Genomic DNA, 20,362 nt, shown 5'->3' with positions numbered 1-20,362 from the left:
CCACTGTTGATGGAAAGCTAGAGGGAAAAAAAACAGTTGAGGGGAAGATGGATGGAGCTAAATACAGAACAATCCTGGAGGAATACCTCAAGAAGACTTCAAATTGAGTAGAGATTCATCTCTAGCGGGACAGTGACCCTAAACATACAGCCGGAGGTTCGCTGACATGTTGTAGAGCAAAGCATAGTTGTGTTAAAATGGCTCAGTCAAAGTCCATACCGACATCCAGTTAAAAATCTAAAAGATTTCCTTTTATAGATGCTCTCAATCCAATCTGAAGAGTTTAAGCTGTTTCCCGAAAAACAACAGGCAAACATTTCAGCCTCCATATCTGAAAATACGAAGCTGTTCAAGCTACTTTTACCGGGGGACTTTACAGCTTTTCACTTTTTCCAAAAATAAAACAAAACACTTTGAAACTGTCTAATGAACTTCCTCCAACTTCCATTTATAAAGATAGCTGTGTCATTTGCAGATGGCTGTAAATCAACAGCGCGAGTGTCATTGTTTTCCCAGCAGTGAGGATTAAAACCGGCCTCGGAGACTTTAAATCAGCTCGTCACAGACCACAAAGGGAGATCTCTACCGAGCTTAGCTCCAATTCCGTCTTCGCTATAACTTGATCTGGGACGAGGAGCCTGATTCAGGGTAAGCGTATCTGAGAGGAGGGAGTGTGCGTAGGGGCAACGGGGAGTTAAGGCAGCAGGATACGGTGGGTTTGATGATCTGTGACTGTGGGGAGCTGAGGCGGCCTCTTTCCACCAGCACACCAGCTTGAGATTTCTCAGGATCCTCTGCTCTCTCCTCCTCTTCCACACACACACCCCTTCACCCCAACACACACACACACTAATCCCTATTTCTCCAGACAGTAATTTTTCATTGCAGCATTATTTATCATACAGCAGCTATTAATACAGACTTTAAAGTAAATGGGGTTTTTTTGTCGGCTTTACAAAGGCTGACAGAATCAGAAAGAGGCTCAGACAAGAAATAAATCAATCTTCAACACGTTTATGCAGTAAAACTCTCGATTGGCCAGATAATCTCACCAAAATTTTGAACATAATGGTTTTTATTCTTTATTTTGCTGAAACGGAGGTATCCAATTAAAAATAATAACATTTCTATTTGACATTATTTAAATTGAGGTGGTAACAATCAAACTGTTTTTTAGCGGTACAAGAAATCACTTTGATCATGCTATACAATGTTTATGCATATTGTTGTTTGTTTTTTTGTTTTTTTTGCGTAAGTCCAATTTAAAATGTGATGATATTTTTGAACCAAGGTTATGCTGTGAGTATCGTCACACCGCCTATATGAAACCAGTGCTTCCCTAAAATAATTCAGCGGCTTCCAAAACTTAACACACCACTGTTAAAGTTGCAGCGTTTTGAAATTTAATAAAAATGTGACTTATGTGCCATTTTTTAAAAAACATAGAGGAAGACGGTTGGATACAAGTGCATGCTTTATAGAAGCAACTTTTCCTTCAGGTTAGTCTTTCATCCTTTTTTGAGTTCATCTCTACTGTGAATCTGATGAAACAGAAACACAGTTCGGATCTCCTAGTAGTAGCCATTAAACGCAGTACCAATACTGCATAGGACTGCGGATAATGAATGTATATTAGGTAATTACAGAGTTGCATTCATGCCATTAACAACGTTTGGTGGAGCTTTGGTTTAGCACAGCAGGAAAGCGCTTTTATGGCAGGCACTGAGGTCTGTACAACAGCCAACTGCACTCTTCCACTGCCAACACAGCAGCTGTAACCAGATGCACGTTTTTCAATAAAAGCACGCTGGTGGAAATAATGCATTGCTTTCCCTGGTATCTTTATTGGCTACTTTCAGGCTGAGGTTTGTTTGCAGTGAACTAACAAAACATCAACTTGTAAAATTGACATTATTTATTTTGTTTAATGCCAACTGTACCATCACTGCAACATTAAGCAGTGTCACTGCCTGTTGCGAGTTTTAACGCGCCTCTACTCTAGCGAAAGCAAGAGCCTAAGAATCAGTTTGTAAAGGGCTAATTGTTCTTGCAAATGCATCAGGAAGAAGCATTCTGGTTGTCTGGCATGAGGAATGCAAAATATGTTTGCATTCCTGATCCTCAGGGTTTGTTTGCAGGAAATCCCCAGGGTTCACCTTTGGCTCATTAAATTTGAATCAAGATAAGTGTTACTGCAGCTGCCGCAGGAGAGTTTAGATAAGGTCAGAGTCCACATCAGCAAGACTCGGAGCCAAGATGTAAAAGCTGCCCCAATGTAGGTAGGCAGTCGAGTCTTTTTAAGTCGCCATTTTGCCTTCTCTGTGTGTTTTACGAAAGGGCCAATTGGGAAAGGGGAGTGTAGGTCAGCCCATCTCTGTTACGCAACACACTCCTTAAACGACATACCGACAGGAACAAGTCGGTTGAGGTTGTTTTGGGGCAAGTTGGGTCCTGTGTGAAAGAACGAGGTGTTTAGATTTGAAGTAAGATTGAAATTAGTGCATTTTGCAAAACTGCGATGGAAGCACTTTTTTTCGCATCACACGAGTCATGTGATCAACAACCGGGTGTTACTACTGGCGGAAAAGACGAAGAAGACAACAGGAAGTGGTAGAAAGACGAACAAACTTATTCACGTGTGATTCCAATTACATTTTTTATATAAGTGAAACATTGCAATGGCAAAATTGTGGGAGTTCTTTCGGCAAAATTTAGCAATTGCAAAATTGTGTCAACTCTGTTGCTAATTTTGTTGTGCGCAACAAAGTTTTGCGCACATTTGTAACGCAAACACAGCCAGTAAGTGTCTGTCTATCTAAGCTTTGCTCTGTGCCACCTTTAGGTGATGAAAATGGCTCAGCTTTGGTCAATTTTGATGCAAAAGAGTTAATCTCTTTCAAAATGGTACACCTTCGTACATTTATCATTCTGACAACAAGAGTTTTCTTTGAGCCAAGTAAGGAGCCACAGCAAACATTGAAAAGAAAGGCAATTTAGAGTAAAACAAGAACCAAACATGCATTATTTTGGACTGTGGGAGGAAGTTGGAGCACCCAACTTCCTTCCACTGTGTGAACCTGGCTGAGGATGTGATGTCAGAGTGGACCGTCGTACATGATGCCCATGTGGCAGTCTCATAAGTCAAGCTGACGGGTCAGTATTAAAGGCGGGTAAATAAAGCTTCGGGAGAGTCTACCATTTCAGCTCATCAGCAACCGTTAGTAAGACACAAATATCATCAGCCACCGGCGAGAGCAGAGGTATGAGAAGGGTGGAAGAGAGGCAGTTAAACAAGATACAGAAAGGGTTTGTTACTCTCGGTTTTCACAAGTTAGTCACAAGAGTGCAATGTTAAAAACAGACCCCATTTTAAGAAGCGCTCTTATCCAAAAGTAGTTTGGGTATCGAAATAAGTCACTAAACAGAGACTGAATCCGACTGGCAACTGGGACCTGGTAAGACGTGTTTCAGCGCTGATGCTTTACCATTATTCATTTGATGATGTGCTGACAGATGAGTCTTTGAACTCCATGTGTCGCGGCCAGGCGTGGCAGAGGAATGTGTTGCAACAAAGTCATCAATGAGCAGCACACACAAATATATGATTACAACTGATGACAAGACAACCACTGCCATCCACAAACACAAATATGGGTTCTTGAAAGACGCCTTGATAAGCCACCTCTATAAGCTATATTCAACATGTCTGAATGAACCATCGTCCGCTCTGAAAGACGACGGAATACAGAACATATCAAGCACATAGCATAGGAGGAGGTGGATCAGCTCAGGGATCTGAGGTTGCAAAAACAAACGACTGTGACGTCTTGCCGGCTTACAGGAGCCCACTCCTTTTGCGAAAAATCTTGAGCATCTCAACCAACGGTAATCCTCTGCTTGGGCAACAGCTTGAAACAAGAGGGCAGATGAAGAGGAAGGGCCTCAACATCTCACTTAGTCTGATGAAAAAACTTCCAGAAAAGGAGACGTTCCCTGCTTTCTCTCAGGAATGTTTGAGTAAGAACCAGAACACGGGATGTGCGATGTAGGCCTCAGACGCGAGGAGGAAAGGGCACTGCGAGGCCGAGCAATCATTTAATTAGCTGAACTCGACACGCTCCTCAGGACAGGAGGTTAATGGAGTGAGTGTCTACAGAGAGACAAAGGGGATAGTTGAAGAAAAGCATGATGGGAGTTCAGTATGTACATTCAGTATATATTGTACAAAGGCCAAAAACAGTAGAAAATAACTTCTGCTACTGAGCGTGCCTCCTTGTTAATCCCAGCTGGGATTATGTGTTCCCCCATCTCTTACGGGGCCTGAGGGATGGAAAGCTAAAGAGAAGAGGACAAATGTGTCTTTTCTTTCAGCAGAAAGAAAATAATTTTTACACACACATAAATTAAGGTTAGGATTTCTGAAAAATGCCCTGTAAACACTATTGTGCCAAAAGTGTTCACTCACCCTCATTAAATTCAGGTGTTCTACGAAGTTTCATTGCCACGTGTATAAAACCCAGCACAATGGAAAATGCTTCTACAAACATCTGAGGAAGAATTGGTTCCAGTCGTGAAATTTCCTCACTACTAAATATTCCACAGTTAGAGGCATTAAGAGTGATTGGAAAAGACAGAAACTCAGCCACAAAGTGGTGGATCATATAAAATTACAGAGCAGGGTCAGTAAAAGATGAGGCTCGCAGTGAGCAGAGGTCACCAAGTTTATGCATTCAGTAGCTACAGACCTCCCAACTTCAGATTACTCCAAGAACAGGCCACAGAGAGCTTCACAGAATGAGTTTCCATTGGCGAGCAGCTACTTCCAAGCCTTATATCACCAAGTTCAATCCTAAGCATCGGATGTATTAGCCTCTCTGGGTGTTTTCACACCTCATACTCTGGTAGACTCAGTTTGATTGGGAACCAAAATTGCAACATTCGCTACATTTTCAACTGCTGCTGTTTGCTTTCACACTGCACTGTGTCAAATGTACCAAACTCTTTAAGCAACCCGTTCGTACCCTCACCCAGTGGTGGCGCTGTACTAAGAACTTCTGAAGGAAACTATGCAAAGGTCTCCGAGCACAACCTCCTTCTTCACAACATGTAAACCAAAATGAAGACTTTAGCAGCTGTAGATTTGTTCTTCTAGCAAATGTGCCAAAAACACAACTCCTCAACAATGGGTTCAGCATGAGCGGAAGATGAGGCTTGCATGTTTGTTTTGGTTATGGTTACCTAGAACGCCATGTGCTTTGGTCCACTTCCTGCTTTTGGAGCAGTCTCCGCTCTGCTTGGCACAGAATTGTGAACTGCACAAGAATTCACTTCAACCCGTACTGAGACCTAGGTTTTTAGCTGAACTAGAGTTCACTTTTTTGGCACCAGAGTTTGATTAAGCACTTAAGCTTTTTTGAGCATACCAAGATTTTTGATACTATTTCATGCTCTCAATTATGTGGATCAGTGTGAATTCCTCCTGTTCCAACATGAGTGCACCAATACATAAAGCAAGCTACACGAAGACTTGTGAAAGTTGTTGTGTAAAAGCTAGAGGAACCTGCACAAAGTCCTGACCACCTTGGGAGAACTTAAGATTGGACACCATTAGCCAAGTCTTGTTGTCCAACATGAGTGTCTGACCTCATAGATGTGCTTCTGGAAAAATGGCCATACAATCCTATAAACACACTCCTAAACCATGAGGAAATCCTCCCCAGAACAGTAAAAGCCATTGTAGCTGCAAAGAACACAAGTTGACACAAATGGTATGAACAGCACCTTAAGCTTTGCAACACGATTACAGCAAAATGAATAAAAAGAGCTGAAAAAGTGTGGGGAGAAGAGAAACATTGTTGAGATATAAATTTGTTTATATCTCAACAATCTCAAGGGAATTATTAGAATAACAAAACACCAAAGACAGGAATCTCAAGTCACACTTTAAACAATACTTCTAGTTGTGAGCAGACGAGCGGGTTGAGCAACTGAATGAGGCTGAACGCAACAAAAATAAAATAAAACCTTTCCCAGGTGCTTCAAGAAACAATGGGAAGATCCCTTGTCACGCTTTTCATTTGAATTGACTTGTGTGGAAAGGTTTCCAAATATAATTCCTGGAAATTCACACAACGATGGAGCACACCTTGTCCATACAGGTTTTTTACTTCCTTAAAACGTATCAGACTGACTAAGCTGGAAGAAGAGTTCCTGGTGGGAATTTATCACTTAATCGTTGAAGGGATACAAACTTAAGGCTTTAAAGTGTGACTTTAGGTCTATTCTTAGACAAATGAGGGACAATAAACACATAGGCTGTCTGTCACTCACATAAAATCTCTTCCACAATCCTTTAATTTGCAAAACAAGAACCTGTCCTGGTTCAGCACATCACTTTTTCCATCTACAACCGTCTGCTTTAGATCAGTAAACGCCCAAACAGCGAGATAACAAACGTTTCTGCCTTTTGGCAGCATACTAGTCTGAGGCATGCAGCTTTATGCTTCAGACAAAGTAACTGTCAAAACTCCTGATTTTACAAGTGATTATGTCTGTTGATGATCGGTTAATAAAGTAGGTTCAACACGTAATTTATTAGTTCCAGTTGACTGCTACTTTCAGTCTGAGGTCCTACAGAAACAGCAAGGGTAGACTTCATTTTTTTACCTATTGTTTTATTATTTCGTCCTTCATGCACTGTTCTACTCGGAGGGATCCAAAATGTTAGAATGCTAGTAATTGTAATAAATACACATTATAACTGATTATGTGGCAAAAACTTGTCTAAAGCAGTCAAAAATACAATACTCCACGTTGCTTATTCTTGATTTAGGATTTCTTATAATTGATACTTTCACCATAGAATCTTACATTTATGTTGTATCATTAAGTTGTATCAAAATCCAAGGCCAAGTCTCTGGAGAGGCCAACGAAGACTTTTATTGGTAGCAAGGAAATGCCAGGAACAAAATGTTCAAACTACCACTGTTACCTTTCAAATTTACGAGGTTTTTGTGCCGAGCTTCTCAGTTGGGAGATTTGTTAATTTACAACAAAATATAGATTTGGTTCTTCTCCAGCATCCTGTGCGTGTCCTTCATCTTCCTGCAAGACCGGATTCCGTCCTGTTATTTTTTTCTTTGCCGCTTCTAAGTTTGGATGCGAGGATGGAAGGTAAAAAGTAAGAGATGAACTCCACAAAACCTGCAGGTTAAAATGAAAATGTAACAAATAGTTTTCAGAATAAAGCTGCTGGTGTTTACTGCTAGCATATGAATAGCACAACTTGCCACATATTTATTCTTAAATTGTATTTTTGTGACCTCTTCTCTGTCACCAAAACACTTGAGATTTGTTCCACATGTTAAATTAATTGTAGAGAAAATGCAATATTATAGGTTAACTAGCTTGAATATGTTTTTGGACCAACAAGGGTAATTCACAAATCTTATTATTTTTATGGTGTGTTGAAAAACGGGAAATTCAAGGTTGAAGAGGTCGTTTTAGATACATTTTAATTTGTAGTTTTTAAAAAACAAGAAAGAAAATCTAGAAGTAATCAAGGTGATTCATTCTTCAGTTTTTATTTATTTTTAATATTTTTTATTGCTTAACCAAAGAGATGGGAACACATCACAACTTTGTGAAAGGCCAACAACACGTCTAAATATTCCTTTTATATTTGGTTCTTTCCTGTTTTTTGCTGTGTGTGTTTGTTTTTGTGGACACACCATAACATATGTTTTATTATAAGAACGTTTGATTAGTAATTCAATGACAAGCATCTTTAAGGTCTTCCCTCAAAATTAGGACATGTACTAATTGAAGTTGGACAATTAGTATTTGAAAAACATTCTTATTTATCATATTTTGAGTAAAAGGGATAGTAAAACTCACCACAGGAAACTTTAGTAAAACAAATGTTGTAGAGGGTTCCTGTGGTTTTGAGACAATGTGCTTCTTTTGTTGTTTTTGTTGTTTTTTTTTCCTTTTTGCAAAAACGTAACAAATATCTGTGTGTAAAGGACACAATGACCCACAAAGGGTGGGGGACTATTTGTCCAAAAGCAGCTTTCTAACAGGCTTAACAAAAGTCAGTATTTTATTAAGTTAAAAATGGTTAGGTGTCTTTGTGTAGAGGAAACCATAGGCCAAAGAAAAATTCTTTACGTCTTGGAATAAGTCTGAAGAAATATTGATTAAGACCAATGTAAAAGGTAATGAGGAACCGCAGCTGCTTGGTAGGATAAATTGTCAATTTTGGGATCAAAATAAAGCTCAACTACCAATGGAAGGATAACTCGGCTAATTTTACGGATTTAATCTATAAGGAAAAATAACCTGGGTTCTTGAGAAATGAAAAGAACCCTAAATTTGAAATAAATTTTCTAGTAACCATCAGGCGTTAATATGAAAAGAGAAATAAACTGAGCTACCTGTTTAAATACTTTTCTCTAGGTCTCGTCTTGTAAATGACGCTGTTATGAGTACCGGTCAGAGCATGACCGTCAGTGGAGGCAGAACCGAGAAGTGACAGCATGCCAAAGAAATCCACACCACTCGCTGCCCTCCTTACCCGGGCCCACTGCATCACGTGCCCTCTGCCAAGGGAAAGTCCCTGAAATCTGAGGGGGCCGCTTCTCCGTGCTCATGTCCCGCATTAAATCTCACAAATTCACCTGAAAATATGTGTGCCGTGTACATTGCCGAGCAAGAAATGGCAAACAATACAGCGACAATGCCCCTGTAACAGTTTTAGATCTCTGTGAAGGACACAACACTGGTTTCTTCCGGTGTTAAGGTGAGAAGAATTATCACGGTGGGAGCCCACTCTCTCTGTGACCCCTATCCGTCTTTTATCCAGGAGGCATTGAGCCGCCGCTGGGATTGGCTTCTGTTTCAAGAAGCCGACAAAGGTGAGTTTCTGTGGCGCCTGCAGTAAAACAAAGTCATCTGTCCAATTTATCATCAAGCATAACTATCAAAAGAGCTTGAGTAATTGATCATCCAACCCTTTAAGCTACTGCATAAGGAAACTAAAAATAGAGGAAGCGACACCTAAAAAGGGAACCGAGACTATTTTCTTTTCTACTCAGCTTTATGCATATAGATCCGCAACTCTTTACGTCTTTCTATGTTGTTGCTGGTAATGAAGGGCTCACCCAGCTTGTGTGCTGCCAGCTGGGGACATCAACGCCTTAAAATGAGCAGCACAGGAACAACAATAGACTCCCGTTCCTCTGGGGATGTGTGAGGGCAGCCTCTGCTACTGTAAGCTGCTACTCACAGCAGGAAACAATTTACAGCGGAGCACACTGACCTACATCTCCCGGTGAAACAGTGAATCAGCTTATTGACTGCAAAGGGGGCCTCTGCTTATGGACGCATTATCTGAAACACCTTTTAGATTCTAGTAACATTTAAATTATTTTATCAAACATATACTGGACAAGAACTGGAGATTCGAAATCACCCTTAAAATTGTGATAGGTGGATCTCTATACAACAAATTGCCGCTCAACCAACTCTCAGCACTCTCTTTGGATGTGATCTTGGTCCTATCCTATCAAGCTAAAAAAACTTTGCGTCACTTGTAGATCAGTTTGTCACCATGGCGACAGACCTCAGGAACAATAATGAGCATCCTGGATCCACAGAGGCAATGTTAGCCACAAGGACGTGGGGGAGTGTTTTGAAAACTTGCTCCACTTGCTAATAGGGTAGATAAAGGGACTTAAGAACTTGGGATGAGAGGTGACACAGCAATAAGGTATCCAGAAACAGCCGTGTTTTGAATGCAGTCATTAAAAAGTTAATGCCATTCGTGTAAAAATTTTATTTTAAAATGTTTCAGTTGTTTATCCAAAGTTTGCTTCCTGGGTGAACTTGCTCTATAGCTGCGTTTCTATTACAAATGTGCAAAAAACTTTGCCAATATTCCGCTAATGTCGAAGGAGTTTCCTTTAAACATGAAACGTAATTGAAATCACACGTGACTATTTTAGTTCACACAATGTCATTAAAAAACATGCTGTGTCATTATCCTGCCACCAATTTCTTCTTCATCTTTTCTAGCAGTAGTAACATTTGCTTTTGATCACGAGCCAAAAAAAGTGTTTATATTGCAGTTTTACAAAATACACTCATTTGGATGCAGTCAAAAAAAACACCTCATCCTAGCGCAAAAACTTTTTATCAAAAAAACTGATTTTTTTTTTTTTTAAACTGCCGTGTTTCCATTAAGCAAATTTATTTTTATTATCCCAATTTGCGCAATTACGTTGTCAAAGAAAACGCAGCAAGGAAATCAGGAAACTCTCGCAAAAAAGAATATATATTTAGCTTTGTTATGACAAATTAGCTGCTATCATAGAAGAAATAGAAATATTGCAAACAAATAAAAAAAAAATAAGTCTTGCTGTGGTGCAAAACAAATAGTCATGTAGGACTCCAGCACCATCATCATTGTTTCTGTCTGTGACAGAGCAAGCACTTTTCATTGCTGCTATATATTTAGGCAGCTGCATCAAGATCAGTGACTTATAAGCTCCAAACAAAGTGATAAAAAAGACTGCATGTTTGTGATTTCTCTGGAGCCCGCAGAGCTGACCGTGCACAGTGGAAGGATGCACAAGGTAGCCAACGTAATGAAGAATAACACGTTGTGCACAACACAAAGATTAGCAGAGTGTGTTCCATCAGAGACCTCTGCAATTCTGCATTAATAAAGACTAGTACAGGTGGTTCCACCTAACCATAGCTATAATTATTCCCAGACTTACTGGACTGCCATTATCTCCTACTGCTCTCCATTTATGTATTATTCGAAGTTAATACAGCCATAAACTTTGTGTTCCCTCAGTTTTTTTTTTCTGTCATAGAAAATCCTCCTATTTCAGTAGTTCTGTGTCTTTTCCCCAGACGGAGCCATTAATGGAGATATTGCTGTCATTAACTTTTTCTTAGGAGTGGTATTCCTAACTTTCTGTGTCTAAATGAGTTTTCCACAGACAGAGCTAGTGACCAAGGTGTTGCTCCCACTGAGTTAGTGTACTATTAGTTTTTGTCCGCATAGAAAGCTATTCTGGTTATCTCTGTTTTTAGCTGGGGGGTTTTCCTATACTGATTCACTCACAAAGCGATTGCTGCCTATGCGTGCATATTAAATACCCCTACGTTTTTCTAAATGTGGTTTCATCTGTTTTATAGATGGACAGAGTAACTACTACCAGTAACTATGAGTACTATTCTTGTTTATTTTTCTCATAGACGGTACCACTAACTCAGTGTTTGTGTCCTCTATTGTCGCCACAAACTTGCTTACGGTTAGACAATTTTGAATCTGACTGTATTGCATTTTTGTGGACTGGATTGGACTATGTGCAATTGTATCTAAATATGTTTATTGTATTGGAATAAATTGGATTGATTTTGAAATGATTATTGATCAAATTGTATTTTATATTGTTGGATGTGAATTGGATATTTTGCCTTATAAACTGTTTGGAGATTATTCTTTTTATTTTTTTTTTCAGGGCGGTTTAAGTGATTTGTGAAAAAGCTATAGGGTGGGTGCAAACTTTTCTCATAAGTAAAGACAAAGGACAAGGCGTGTTGAGAACGAGGACATTATGAAACGTTCACATTCACACTGCGACCCCAGGGCAAACCAAAATTTTTCTCTTAAGACTCCGGCTCATCCTGTCTTTCCTCAAATGTGCGCGTGTCAGATTGATAGAATGAAAGGCTGGCCGACAGCAGCATGCAAATTCCTGCGCTCCCAGCAGAACTTAAGCAAGCAGTCAGAAGATAAGCAAATGTTGAACCTCCCCTCCAAACAAATCCCTTTATTAATGCAATCAGTGAGCCATGAGATGATAAGAGTCACCTCCGATTGGTCTGAAAACACAGCAAAAGACAAATTGACTTTGCCCAAAAGTTTGACCGAGCTACAGATGCTAAAGGAATGCAAGCTGCATGTGTTTATTCTGATGCACAGCAGCCACTTGCCGCATATTAAGATTACATAACGCGTCTGCCTGTAACCAAGACAACTATCAACCCGCCGGCTCATCACATCGCAACCAGAGGGAAGCGCAATGTTTGTCGAAACGCCAAACAAGAAGATTAAAGTGGGAGAGGTCACATTTGTACAAAACAGACACCTCCCTGTTGTCCGTCTCAAAAATGCTCCTCCACTTGCTCCTTCAAATCACCGCCGGTGATTTATGATGTGTATTGTTGTACAAAAAGCACACACAGAGTGATATACTGTGGTCCCCGAAGGTGCATTCCCAGTAAAGCAGGAACTGTAAAATGTTGATAAAATTCACAGTGAGGAACACGGGCTGTCAGATGCTTCAAGGAGGCAATAAAATACAGTTGCAACCTGGTGAAAAACATCTTCCCAACTTTGGTTTTTAATCCAAATCACATAAAACCAAGACAAGCAACAAGACTTGATGAATAACTTTCCATCAAGAGGACATTCGTTAGAGCATGTCCTCTAATGAATTTCAGATTAATCTTGTAATTATGCTTATTTGGACTAAACCAATGGAGAGGAGAAAGGGAGAGGGACTAAAAGTTATCAATTATTTCCACATCCCTTTGTAGTTTGTTGACTTAACAATGTATAATAAGAGGTAACAGACACATTATAAATTAGTCGGACTGCAGGGATTTGCGACTTTTGTGAAGCAAAAAAAAAGAGGTAATTCTGAAGAATTGAACAATGATGTTTTTCCACGACGTAGTCCGGTAGGCACGGTTCGATTGGGGACCAAGGTTGAAACGTACTACATCAAACAATCCAAACCCTTTGAAAAACTTGTTACTTCCTTGGCAGTGCTGGTGCTACACCAGGAACAACTCAAGGAAACAACGCAAATACAGTACCTCGAAGTAAGACATTAAGTGCAACTTCCTTCTTCACAAAATGCAAACAAGAATGGAGCGGTGCCAGATTTTAACTGATGTAGGATTTCAAGCTTGTATTTGGTAAAAGAGCACAAGCCAGTTCTCCCGAGTAGTGCAAGACACACACATTTGTTTTGGTTGTATTTACCCAGAATGCCCTGCGCTGCAGTCAGTTTCCTGCTTATGAAGCACTCTCACATAGGCACACAAATTCTGACAGTGGTCAAAAATAAGTAAGCTAAATGTAGGTAGAATAAAAACCGTATATTTTGTCACCAAAATTCTGAAACACTTTGAAATAATAGTGGGAGTGCATGTTTATAATTGAGTCAGTATGTTTAACTTTATCTTGTCTGGATTAAATAACACGCAAGATTCAAACCAATGCACCTAATCCTTGCTTTTAAAACAAAGTGCAACTGTATTTTACATAATCATTTCCATGACATCCATGTCCATCACGGCTGAAAGTAAACCTCTGGCCAGGACAGTATGTACTCAGAGATTTAGCGTTAAATTTCTAAGCTTAAAGTCAACATTTCCATTTTGAAACATCTGCAGTTATCCCTCCAATAACCGGTTAGGTGCAACCCGTGGCCTGATCTTTGAACATCCCAAATCACAGGGGGGATATACCTGACCCACCTACAGTTTCACCGCCTTGCTGCTCCCAGCAGGCTAAATGGCAGCTTTGAAGCCTGAGAGGATTGGATAGCAGCAGCCTTCATCTCTGAGCTCGATTAAAAAGTCAGAAATCTGCAGGCCTTCCAAATGAATTTTCATACCGCAAATATATAAAAAATATGAATTAGATCATTACTATTCTCTGTTGTTTGTATCTTGTCATTGTCATTGGCAGGGAAATGCTTTCTGAAAGGGACACATTTTACAAAGGTAAGAGAAGAAGAATGAAATGTATTGACTACTTCACTAACAGATGATTTAAGTAATGACTATAACAGCACCACCACTTCACAGCCTTTTAATGGAAAAACCCCAAAACTATCCGGACCCTTTGAAAATCCGAGAGCAACTGAAACATATTAGATCGTAAGGAGACCTCAGCACGAACACACTCAAACAGAGACTTGTGTTTTCTTAGCCTGACACCAGGGCAGCTGACCTTTCCAGGGAGCCGTGTGGGAAACGGCTAACACTGCGGTCATGTTTACTGACATTGTATTAAATCACTGCCATCTCTGCGTCCACTTTGCTCCACTGTGTGCTGGAGAGCGGGTCGCCGTCGGCCTCTGGGCCGCTCTCACGCTGGAAAAGGCAGAGCGTGCCTCTGCCTTATTAATCAATAAACCGTATATATCCTGGGTTTATTTTCAGCGACTGGATTCACACTTGTAAAGACACGGTCCTGAATGTTTATCAGCTGTCTCGGATGAGGTTTATTACCTTCTCCTGCAGCTCTGCCACACGTGGGTGGGACGTATTGGGTGGATATGCATATTTAAATGAATTTAAGGCTAAACATTTGTCAGGCTGCTTGTGAAGCTAGCAGCCTGACACTGGGGCACATATTGGTCTACATAACAGCTCACAAAGGAAGAGGAGTAAAACAGGAAATAGAATAAGAAACTAGGGTTTACTTTGGATTTATCTAAGACTAACGTTGAAGAGGAAAACTAATATTTACATCAGGGAAGCATCTTTAAAAAGAAAAATCTGCTTGCAGCTTTACAAAATTTCTTGTGGGGACAGATAAAAGGGTAAAAAAATTAAAAAATGAAAGAACAGATAAATAAAATACCAAAGACAGCTAAACTACAACCTCTGGTGAGGATCGTGTAATTTATTATTAAATTACTGGTCTGTATTAGAAAATAACAATCATCATAGAACTCAGAGCCTTACATAAAAGACTATTTAAATGCAACTTGGATAAATCTACTAAGCACACTCCATCATTTTGTTAGTCATAAAAGCACTTTTAGCAGCAATACCTTGTCATAATCCTTTTCTGTATGACTTTATAAATCTCTTCCATCTCTGTGACAACATTGCCTCAAGCCAATTTGGTTTGAGAGTGTACATTTATGCACGACCACTGTGGCATTTCCAACAGGCTATGGTCTGGACTTTGGCTGGGCCACTTGAAGCTACCTCACTCCACGGCAAGGTGCTCACTTTTCCACAGTTTTTTTGAGGCATTTATGCTGATATGCTGTGTTTGGTCTCCAAACATCTCCAATGTGGTCTTATATATCCAAGGACTCCTTATCAAATCTAAAGCGGATGTTTTCTCCTGGTAACTCTTCAAAACAAGCCATACTTGTTCTTTCTCTTTTTTGAACGTCATGCAATGCAACATTTAACACACTAAATGAGGCCTACAGAAGCTGAAATTGAGCTCTTGGGTTATTTTGAATTTCTCATAACATTAGATAATAACCATGTGGTAAATTTGTTTAAATTTGTGGGATATTCACTCCGGGAAAGATGGGAAACTGTTCAATGTTTTTCGTGCCACTAATATTTGTTACCAGAGAATGTATTTTAAATTGTTCGAAAATGACCTCGAAACCCTTCCCATCTTCTTGTTTATTACAGAGGGCTGTTTTTGTTTTTTACAAAAAAGAAAGACAGTTGAAATAGCAAGAACATAAATTAGAGATTGGGAGAGACGGTCTGGGGGAAAAAATTGTCCCTATAGTGGCTGGTTTTTCAAACAGTGCTCTAAAGGTAAAAGCCTAAACAGCTTATATCCAGGATGTGTGGGGTCTGGAGAGACGTTAGCTGCCCTTTTCCTGACCTTAGACCTTTACAAGTCCTGAAGGGGGGGAGGTCAACCCTGATGATTCTCTCTGCAGACCTAACTGATTGTTGTCGGACCTGTCCTGTCAAAGTAACCCAACTCCTGAGAGCGCTCACAATTGTCGATCAACTGATTAAGAGAACAGGCTTCTAGAATCCCTTCTAGAAAATTACAGCAAACAGGGTATACTTAGTTGTTTTTTTTCTTCATTAATGTGCTGACCATCATGAACATTTTCTTTTCCAAAATAACCGGACAAAATCATCATAAAAGGTAACACTTATTAAGACCATAAAATATAAAAGAAACTAACTACACAAAGTACAAAAAGTACAAGAAGACATGGTTGAAAGCTGCAGTAATATTCTAATAAGTTGATTGAAAAAATACATTGTGGTTTCCAGAATCCTAATGTGCACCAGAGCATATTCACATCTTTGGATAAGACCTTTAAGTCTTATCTTTTGGACGGGCTCAGCAGAAAGCCCGCTACTCGCGATGCCTTAATTTATCCGTCAAACAACCATGCTTCACACTGAGGTGAGATCACAATTAAACAAGTCTGGGGGTACAGCAGTTAGAAAGTGCCCTGGCTGTTTTTAAGTTACTACCAGCGACACTTTTTGTTCAACTCCGATAAATTCGTAATAAAGTGGAGGACGAAAACACAAATGACCCATTTTTAGAGCAGGTTTTTGTGGCTGAGCATTTGCCAGCAGGGCAACATCAACTTCCTGGACTTTCTCCTGGTCACATGGCAACAGAGCCTTTGAAAAGAAACTGTTTCCTCAAAGGAGACAAAACTATGAAGTGAACAAAGTGTCTGGAGAAGGAGAACACGGATTCAGTGTACAACATACAACCTTCACAAACTATAACAATGCCCCAGGTCCAGGTGGTTCCAGGTTACATCAGGTATACTTCAGCATTGTCTCGCTCTTTAACTGTCATCTTTAAGGTCAGACATCGAAGAAAAGCTACGCCTGTTAATAAGTCAACACTTGCTCACTCTTTAGGCTGAGCCATCGATGTCAAGTGTTGCATTTTTTAGGCCTGAATGATTCATAGGCCACTGTTAAGTGATTAATTTCTGAAAAAAAGGGCATTTTGTAAAACAAATCTTTAGAATAAAGCGGATTTATAAAAGCATCTTGTGTCTAAAAAAAAAGTCTTTTGAAGTCAGAAAAACTGTGGAGTCGCACAAAGCTAAAATAAATGGATGCGACTGACTTCTTGAAAGCTAAAAATAATCATTTAAAAAAAGGTTGTGCAATGTTCATTTGCATTTTGCCTGACGCTACAACTGAATATGCTGCTTATTTAACAACTTAGGTGGTTGTAATTTCACTACAGTATGTGTGGATTAGAGAAAAGCCTTAACAAATTTAACACACTTTAGCACTCAATTCTTGTTTTACTGACTACAATTTTGTGTTGTGTGATCCTTTCTGCGAAATAAACAACTCAAATAATTCGTTAAAAACCCAAACAGGAATACATTTATGCCCTTGATGAGCATATGTAAACCTCCGACTGGAATATTGAATGAAGCCAAATGAATAAATAAAGCAAAAGACGGCTGGAGCATATATTAGTGTCCCAAAAGTATTGTATATATCCTTTATGGCACAAAGAAACACATAAGTTGGCGTCTGTATTTAACCCTGCTAGTTAAGGCACAGTGTGAAGAGCTGTTCAGTCTGTTCAATCAATAAAGCCTAGTTAAAGACGGATGCAAATGGATAGAAAATACTGTTCTCATTAGTTTGTATCAATACTGCAGTTAAAAGGGGGTGAAGGAGAGTGCAGGAGTTCATCTGAGGCTTTAATGATCGAGAACATACAGTGACTTCCTAACATGTACACACTTTGTCCGTGCTATTAACTTTAATGTGTGGCAATAAGAATTTTCTGAGAGCTCATCACAGCCTATTGTATAACTGTACGAGCTTTGAAAATCTGGAGACTTGAAACTTTGCTTAAATTGTTTTTTTTTTTGCCACAAAGTGTTAAAAATTGAGCATCAATTTTAAAGACACAGCACAGATTCTCAATTGGATCCAGATCTGGACGTTGACTGGACCATTCTAACAAATGAATGTGCCTTCATCTAAACATTGTAGCTCTGGCTGTATATTTAGCGTTGTTGTTGTGCTGGTAGTAGGCGAACTCAGGTTTTCTTCCAGGATTCTCCTGTATTCATTCATTTTGTCCATCAATTTAACCTTGTTTCCCTATTTAAAACTAGCATCCCTAGGGAATAATGCTGCCACCACCATGTTTTGCAATAGGGATGGTAATATTAGGATAATGTGCAGTGTCAATAATGTTTAAATCTTGCATGCTGAAAGATTTAATTTTGCTCCAACCTTCTTAGAGTGTGTATCCGCTTTCAAATATCTATTTCTTTGTGTTGCTTCTGTCAGATCCGATTCAAAAACAACACAAAAGGGTTTGTGGTTGTGAGGGATCAAAATGTAAAAAAAATAACAAAATAGAAGGCAAAAGGGTTGTGAATACTTAAACACAGCATGATTTCCCTGACGTCCTTGATGAATAAAGCCAATACCCTTGCATTTAAAGATTTTGCAGCCTGCATTTTAGTCATGTCATGCATTCCTCAGCAACGTACAGGAGGGGGGAAAAAATGCATCACTCTCCATCAATGCGCAGGGCTTTCCTCGGCTTTCCCCGAGAAAACCATTGGGGACCAGAGGGAAACGAGGAGGAGGAGGGAAAGAGGAGGCCGTGTGTTCGGTGGGGGTAAATCCTGCACGCATATTCAAAATATATATAACATACATTACAGGCACGTAGCGGGTAGATCTTACCTGTGATGGCTACATTTGCAGCATCAGACGAGTGGCTTGGCAGATCATTCGAGTAGGAGCACTCCGAGCCCAGTACCGCATAGATGACGAGTCCACGTAGCAATACATTTACTACCATGTAACTCATGGTGGAAATTAGGACGGGAAAATGAGGGAAATCGTATCCTGCGAGGGGTTAATTAATTGCAAAACACACAGCAGTTAGCAGCCTGAATGTAAAGATAAATATTTTTTTTGTAAAAATCAGATTATAACTGCAAAATAAATGCGGTGTCACGAAAACAAATAGACACCTGTAATAAGGGGAAAGCTAGCTCACAGGAAATATTAATTGACGGTGGGTCAAAAAGGGGAGCTAAGAGGCGCTTCTAATGGTTCCACAGGCTGTTTGAGAGGGGGGCCACCCCATGGCTAATTTTATACATTTAAAAATGTGTATTAGCTTACAAAATCACATGAAGCCTGTAGGAAAGAGCACTCAATAACTACGACGTTAAAAAAAAAGAAATAAATAAAATAAGCAACACACAAGGAGCGTTTTTTTTTTAACCCAGGGGCTACAATTAGCAAAAAAAAAAGAAAAAAAGTGGCGATTTAAATCCTTAGGTTAGAGCCGTGAGTGGGAAGAAAAACACTCCGTGTACTTCCACGTACAGTAGTGTACAAACACCGGCATATTCAGCCTCTTCACGTCGAACAAGAAAAAACAACAACAACAACAACAACAAAAAAAATCCCGGTTGCATCAAATATTATCCATTTCTCCGCTCCTCTCCGTGTAGTCCTTCTCCGAGCTGGATATCGGCCGCACACGACATCCGCCTACTTCCCGAATGAAGTTCTTAAAGTCAGCTCTTCGTGGCTCTCCGTGATACAGTATCCTCCCGTCATGTTATCAGCTGCTGCTGCTCGCTATGCTTCGCCTCGCCGGCTGGCTGATGGGGACCAGTGGGAGAAGGAAGTCGGTATGCAAAGCGGCTTGACGTGCCGAAAAGGACGGAGGGAGGGGTGAGGAACTGTAGTCTGCCTCCAAATGCCCTCGCGTGCGGGACACCATCTGATGAGGAGACCTTTTTCTGGGGGTGTTTGTACCTGTATGGAGGTAAATTCAGAGCGCTATCGCCTGCCTGGGTTTAAGCTAATGGTGCCCCCGTGGGTTTACTTTAGCCACACCACGTCAGAACCCCCGGAAGCCTCCAGAAACTTAGCGTGGCGTCTCCTTCCACGGTGAAGTGGAGGATGAGCACGTTTTTTTAGCCGCCTCATTGTTCTCCTCCATCGGCCCATCCAAGTTTTCCTCCCCCGACCGAGCGATCCCATTGGCTGGACTGCCCCGACATGGCAGCGTCTGATTGGTTGCTTCCACCAGCAGTCTTCTGTCTGTTTTTGAAGATGCTCCGCGCGCGGAAAACAAAGGGACGTTGTTGCTATTGATGGTCAGCGCAGGGTTTATGGATAAGGCCTTTATAGCAGCCTTGAAACACAGTATATCAGCCTCATGATACAATTCATGATTCAGATAACATTAAGATAAAATGTAGACCGATATTATGATTATGACATCCCTAAAACAATTACACAACGTACAAGTAAAATGGCTAAACTTCATTGACTGTCAGAAATCAAGAGGTCCAACATTAGGAATACCAGGATCACGGATTACAAAAAAAACATTTTGTAACTTGTCAACTCAAGAGTATTCACACAGACAAATAGATGTCTTTGCAGGAGAGAAAAGTGTAAATCATGGTAAATCCAAAACTTCAAAATGGTGCATGTTTCCCTTATTGAAAGAAATGGAAAATTGTATTATTGAGGTGCAGCACAAAATGAGTCTAGATGTTCTTTA

General features: G+C 40.1%; 1 protein-coding gene across 2 annotated transcripts in view; it reads right to left on the bottom strand.

The window, feature by feature from the left end:
* The window catches only part of stim2b (stromal interaction molecule 2b), a 50,992-nt gene extending 31,186 nt beyond the window's left edge, over window positions 1–19,806 (bottom strand). The window contains exon 1 of one of the 2 annotated variants that reach the window (XM_032583431.1): window positions 18,514–19,806. In XM_032583431.1, coding sequence (XP_032439322.1) covers window positions 18,514–18,640 — 127 coding nt within the window. In that variant the 5' untranslated portion in view covers window positions 18,641–19,806. The remainder of the gene's footprint in view (window positions 1–18,513) is intronic. The other variant, XM_032583430.1, reaches the window with a different exon arrangement.
* Between the last annotated feature and the right edge of the window lie 556 nt (window positions 19,807–20,362).

Source organism: Xiphophorus hellerii, chromosome 14 (assembly GCF_003331165.1).
Source record: "Xiphophorus hellerii strain 12219 chromosome 14, Xiphophorus_hellerii-4.1, whole genome shotgun sequence".
NCBI classification, from domain to species: domain Eukaryota; kingdom Metazoa; phylum Chordata; class Actinopteri; order Cyprinodontiformes; family Poeciliidae; genus Xiphophorus; species Xiphophorus hellerii.
The sequence above is the reverse complement of the archived record's forward strand: the minus strand, read 5'-3'. Positions and strand labels throughout refer to the sequence as shown.